The sequence below is a fragment of the Porites lutea genome, chromosome 9 (assembly GCF_958299795.1).
Source record: "Porites lutea chromosome 9, jaPorLute2.1, whole genome shotgun sequence".
Classification (NCBI taxonomy): Eukaryota; Metazoa; Cnidaria; class Anthozoa; order Scleractinia; family Poritidae; genus Porites; species Porites lutea.
Window position 1 is genome coordinate 319,056 of NC_133209.1, and position 5,945 is coordinate 325,000.

At 38.7% G+C, this 5,945-nt stretch overlaps 2 protein-coding genes across 2 annotated transcripts in view; one reads left to right on the forward strand and one right to left on the reverse strand.

Annotated features, from left to right (window-relative positions):
* Positions 1 to 426: 426 nt before the first annotated feature.
* Positions 427 to 5,463, reverse strand: LOC140948081 (uncharacterized). The gene is made up of 6 exons (XM_073397302.1): positions 5,303 to 5,463; positions 4,832 to 4,983; positions 3,796 to 4,430; positions 3,461 to 3,659; positions 2,235 to 2,330; positions 427 to 1,737 (listed from the first exon to the last, which is right to left on the reverse strand). Exons 1-6 carry the CDS (start codon positions 5,374 to 5,376, stop codon positions 1,463 to 1,465), a joined length of 1,431 nt encoding a protein of 476 aa, XP_073253403.1. The 5' UTR covers positions 5,377 to 5,463; the 3' UTR covers positions 427 to 1,462.
* A 109-nt stretch (positions 5,464 to 5,572) lies between these two features.
* Positions 5,573 to 5,945, forward strand: part of LOC140947395 (pleiotropic regulator 1-like) — an 8,673-nt gene continuing 8,300 nt past the window's right edge. The window contains exon 1 of the mRNA XM_073396481.1: positions 5,573 to 5,746. Within this exon, the coding sequence (XP_073252582.1) occupies positions 5,700 to 5,746 (47 nt within the window). The 5' untranslated portion in view covers positions 5,573 to 5,699. The remainder of the gene's footprint in view (positions 5,747 to 5,945) is intronic.

Genomic DNA, 5,945 nt, shown 5'->3' on the forward strand with positions numbered 1-5,945 from the left:
TTTATTTCCCAGCATCCATTGCAGGTCAACAGGGACCATTCATATACAGCTCAATGAAGTGTCTACACGTACGTAAAAAACTGCACGCAGGGCAAAACAACAACAGCAACAGCAACATCAACAACAATTTACAACGATAAATACAGCTACTGTGCACCACTCATATCTGAGTATCTCCTTCAGCGGAGGTGCATTGTCGGTGATGAGAAAACAAGTAACAAAAGGGGAAGCGTAGCACGCGGAGGGTAGCACGCAGGGAGGGACACCCCCAAAAGTTGAACGGAAACTCAAATTAAAGAGATTGAGTATGACAACTTCCCTTGCCCCCCAAAATATAAAGATCTTGTAATAACACACTATGTTACTAAGAAAGTTTTAATAATGTCAAAGTTTTAATATTGATGCACTATCAGTCTGAAATTGTTAACGTTACTGGGTTTTTTCGTGGTTGTAAATTTCGTAACGAAACGTTCTCCAGTGCTTTAGCGGTGATAGTGTTACTCTAAATGGTGCGAAAAGACATTGATCTGAGGGTCGCTGGAGGTGATAGTTTTATTTGGTTTCGAAGGAGGGCGCACGTGTTAAACTGGGTTAAACAAAGCGCTATTTTTACTAGCCTGAGACCAGGCTCTGCATTGGGGAAAAAAGGAGAAAAAAAGTCGGCGTCGGCGAAAAAAAAAATGGGCGAGCGAAGCGAGCCGAGAGGTAGTCTAGAATACTCTAGATCTGGGGAGGGAAAAGGGTGTCGGAGCCTGGAAACATGCCCTTGATGCGTTCTCATCAAGCCTGCGTTCTCATTAGGGATGTCAGCATGAGCTTTAAGCAAGGTCTAGAACTTTTAACATCCAACCAGACCTGCTGGAAAGGTAAACAAATTCAAGATCTCGTTGTTGGGGTGTTATCCTGGGTACCAGAGGGTTTTCTTTTTCGCGCGCCGACGTATTTTCTCTGATTTTCTCGCGGGTCACTATCCCGGCGATATTTGAGACTTAACCGAAACCGAACAAAACCGCGCATGAAAAGTCTCTGGTGTTACGTTTATGGTTGTAAATATCTAGAGTGTAAGCTGTTAAAAGTGCTATTGAAATTTTACGGGTTCTATGCAGATCAAGAACATGGAAGAAAATAAAGTAATAGTTTTGTTTTTTACATATTTATACAATTTTTGCTACACTATCCTTTATCGGATATGAATGAAAGACCTGAAAGTTTGTAAGCGGTAATACGTTCAAGGAACTTCATTAAACTTGTAAAACTCTGTATCATTAGTAGAAATTGCATTTTCCTTGTTTTACTCAAGTTGCAGTCATTTTCAGGCTTAAAACAGTAAATGACTTTGAGCTGCTTTGACTTAAAATGGTCGAAGTTGATAGAGACTCTGATATTAGGTCTACCACAATCAACTAAAAACTGTTCTGGCTTGGTACAACTTATGCGCGGCATAAAGCACTGAGACAAGTTCCTAGTCATCATCTTCGTCTGAACTGCTGTTTACCCTTCGCCTTTTCTTTTTATTTTCATTAATGTCCTCCTCCCTGACATCAAAATCATGTTGTGTTTGTTTTTCTGAATTCTTTTCATTTGCGGAATCACTTTCACTTTCATCACTGTCCACTATGCCCTTAAGACGACTGAATACACTTGGGCCGGCTTCTGTGTTTATGTTGGTAGCGCTGGCGCATGGCTGGTTCACTGAACCTGTACGTGCGCTTCTTGTTGGACGGCGACCATTGCTACCTGTAAGTGAAGATGCAACAACAGGATGAATTAGAACTTATCAGTTAAAGCTATATACATTAAAAACTAGCAATTGAAATCCTTCTCTGGTAACAAATTTTAGGAGTACAGCCAGTCAGCTGATGAGCCGCCATAATCATGCTACTTTGGAAAAACAAACAAAGAATTATCAGCTACCTCAAACTTTAGATGAACACAAGAGAAATTCACAAAAAGGAGGTGAAACTGAAGATTAAAACGGATTTAATAAAGATAAAATTCAAAAACAGCCTGTCAAGTTTTCTCAATTTGTATAAAGGTATGTCACTTATAATATATAAGCTTAGTAACCATTATTAAGTGGCAATGACTTTTCTGCTGAAAGGCATTTTTTTCCACTGATACTTAATTCTTAAAATGCTTGTTCACAAAATAAGCAAAGTCATTCCAAAAATGCCATGACCTAACCTATTAAAAGATTACTACATCAAATATATAAACCTGTTGCAAATACTGACCAGTTGTGATAATGTTTCTACAGTCCAGCTCAGCTACTTCATCCTCTTCTTCTTTCTTTTTCTTGTACTTCACACACATTTGAAGTGTTATCCTTCCTAAACACACAAGAACATATCTATGAACATGACTCGAAAGATGTTCGTGCAGTTTAAGACATCTTTAGAGAATTGTTGCTAAAGTGAAAAATTTGCATGGGATAAAATATCGTAAACCCTCTATTATACCCCATGGGGGGGGGGGAGGCTTAATTTCAGTCGAACCTCTCTACAATGGCCACCTTGGGGGCAGAAGAAAGTGGCCGTTGTGGAGAGGTGGCCATTGTGGGGGGGGGGGGGGGGTAGGGGTGTCATATGACAAATTCTTCTTTGGGGGTACAACATCTTTATTGTGCTACCTTCTTGCTTGCTGTATCCCATACTGTTAATCCAATCATAAATAATACACAGAGAGATAAAATACACACAAAAAAAACTTGAATAATGTTTTGAATCAAAATGTTGACATCATAAAATGAACAAGTATCGTAGACAATTTATACTTACTGCAGCAGTATAAATAGAACACAATCAAAATACGTCGCCGCAATTAATCATCAACACACCTTATGGATCAAATTTCGTGACCATTCCTGACTTATTCATCAGTCGCTGAAAAAACTGGCCATTGTCAAGGATATTTTTGCAGTTGGGAACACGCTTTAGTGGCCGTTAGTGTGTAGAGAGGTTTAAAAAAGAGTAAATGTATGGTCAGTCTGCCGGGACAAAAAAAAGTGGCTGTTGTAGAGACGTGGCTGTTAGTGAGGGTTCAACTTTCTTACAAACACATTTGAGGAGGGGGAGCTTCATAGAGATGGGGGGCTTATTTGAGTGGGGGGCGTATTTAATTTAGCAAAGATAATGGTATCAGTTCTCCATAAAGAGCTATAATACAAAGTAAAAAAAGCTCAAGTACAAGAAGTTAGAGGCCATGCAGCAGAGGATCAGAAACAAATCCGAAGTTCCAGTTTGTGAATAAACCATCCCAGATCAGTTCACACGAAGTTGTAAAGTCATGATTGATTAATACGGTATAAAATTTATTTGTGAAGAATAATAATGGGGAGGGGAGGGGTGCTTAAAAGAGAAGGGGGCTTATTAACTTTCTTCCCCCGAAAAGGGGGGGCTTATTTGAAAAGGGGCTTAATAGAGGATTAATGGTACCATAAACAATCTTTGGAATGCATTACCTTCAAACCCAGTTCTGTCTCGTATCAATTTGTCTAACTTTCTCTCCTTCTGGGACATGGATTTGCAATCAGCAAAAATATCAACATATTTAAAATGCATTCCACAAGTTCTAGCGTATCTCTTCAGGTTACGCAGCTTTGCACTATCTTCCGAAGGCGGTGAGGATTTCTTCTTTCTTTGTCCAGAACCAGGACTAGTCTGTTTTGTTAAGGAAAAAAAGGATAATAACCTTCAACAATTGTTTGAAGGAACAATAGATTACTAAAATATACAGTGAAAATAACAAAAGCCCTTTTAATTAGTTGTTCAAATATACACTATGTCAATGAGTCACCTTTGATTTCTTTTTCAGTTTTTTCTTTTTGGATCTATCAATATCTTCATCTAGGTTCTGGTTGATCCTTCTGGACGGTTTTCTTCCAGTCTGCTGTTTCTGATCCTCCTCAACTGATTCACTGCTGCTGGAATTTGCATAATCATCCTCCTCATCAATTCTGTGTGTTGCTTCTTTGTTTGACATAAACACAGTTTTCTCTTCAACCTCCTGTTCCTTGTTCTCCTCATCTTCTTCATCACTAGATTCTACAGACTTTCTCTTTCTGCCATTAAATTGTGCATTATTGTCTTTCATCACTTTATTCTTGCTTGATTTTTCCTCATCACTGTTGACAACAACAGACTTTATTTGGGGTGATTCTTTGTTCTTAGGTTCATTGGCTTTCTCTCTGTCCTCATCTTCTGATCTTTGTTTATTGGTTTGCCTCTTTTTGAGATTTTTCTTCTCTCTAGATGTACTAGTATCCCAATCATCATTGTTATTAATTTCCTCCTTATTTGAATAATTGTAAGTTGATTTATTACTGACTTCTGTCCTCCTTTTCTTCTTGGCTGGGCTGGTAGATGTTGAGGATGCTGTGTCATCTTCATCATCTACAGTTGATGTCTCAGTGGAGTCTTCCCCATCTGATCCTAGAACAAATAGCACAAAATGTTTTGCATTTTGTAATACAACAGGCCCTGGTTGTTCAAAAGTGGATAGCTCCATCCGCTGGATAAACCTCTATCCACTACATAAGCAATTTATTAGTTTTCCTACCATCTAGTGGATAGCGCTATCTGCTCTTTGAACAACTGAGGCCAGTACATTTGCAAGTGTGCTTAGGAGTGAAGGGGTTGTTCCCTAGGTGTTTAACACACCAACCTTTGGATCTGTAGACTACACTTTCTAAAAGTCCTTTTATTGCATGAAATCGAGGCACTTCTCTTTTTAATTTTTGCATATCACAATTGGCTTTAGTGCTTTGTCTACAGTTTAGCACTCTAGACCCAGATGGGCTGATCTTTCTTACAAAAAAAGATAAAACTCTTACCTTCCTCTTTACTTTTCCCTTCCTGTTTGTTGGCATACTCAGTATAAATGTCATGCACATTCTTCTTGAAGAGCTCTTTTTGCTCTGCATCAAGTTTTTCTTTTCCTGTGTACTTTAAAAATTGTTCTCGAACTGATTTTACTGTCAGTGTCCTACAAAGAAAAGTGGAAATTATTAAACCTTAATGATCTAATATGCACCCCTCAAACCATCCTGCATCTTTAAAGGAAGGTGATTTTTTGCATGAAAGATCATTGAGGTGGGGTTTTCCTTTTTAGTCCCTTGGGAAACCAGTTAATTTGTTTCCTCAAGTTCTAATGTTCCCCTTCTAGCAACGCGTTCCGTGTAAGCTTATATCGTTTTTTTTTAAATGGAGATAACCACAAGCTACCTGTGTATACAGTCAGAAGCATGCTTTTGATGCAGAGCTATGGGACAACACAAACATTAACGGGTGAGGGGAAATCCTACCCGATGTTATTGCTTTTCCTGAAAATCCTATGAATAAACTTCCTGATTGTTGATTCATCTATTGTTTCCTCCATCTTTATTTTGTAATACACTTTTTAAAAATATTCGAAACACCAGAATGCGACTTCTTCCGACTTGCTCCGTTTGGACGATGGCGGGAAACACTGTTCTTTTTCCTTCCCAGACCTCTATGTGTGCCAATTAAACAGCGGTCTAATGTTTTGTACATGCGTGAACGCATTAGTCGCGTTCAACATGGCGGAGGTAAGACCTGCATGTTCTTGGTATAAGCGTTTCGTACGATTTACACTGATCTTTTGAGTCTCTTTTTGTTCAGGATATTGTAAAGCATTCCGTACACACACTGGTATTTCGATCGCTGAAAAGAAGCCATGATATGTTTCTTCATGATAGTTCTCTTCCACTTAAAAGAGACGACAAGAGGTGAGCATTTAAAGCCTAACTGATTGTCTCTATTTTATTATGTACCATGTGTTCAATATGATTGTGGCTATGCAGTCTGCAGCAGTCATCAAATAAGGACAGCTGTTTTCAAAGTTTACACATGAAGACATTGGTATATTCTTGGCTTGCAACCACGTGACAAGGCGGCTATCTTGGGGTCAGCACAATAGATTTTTTT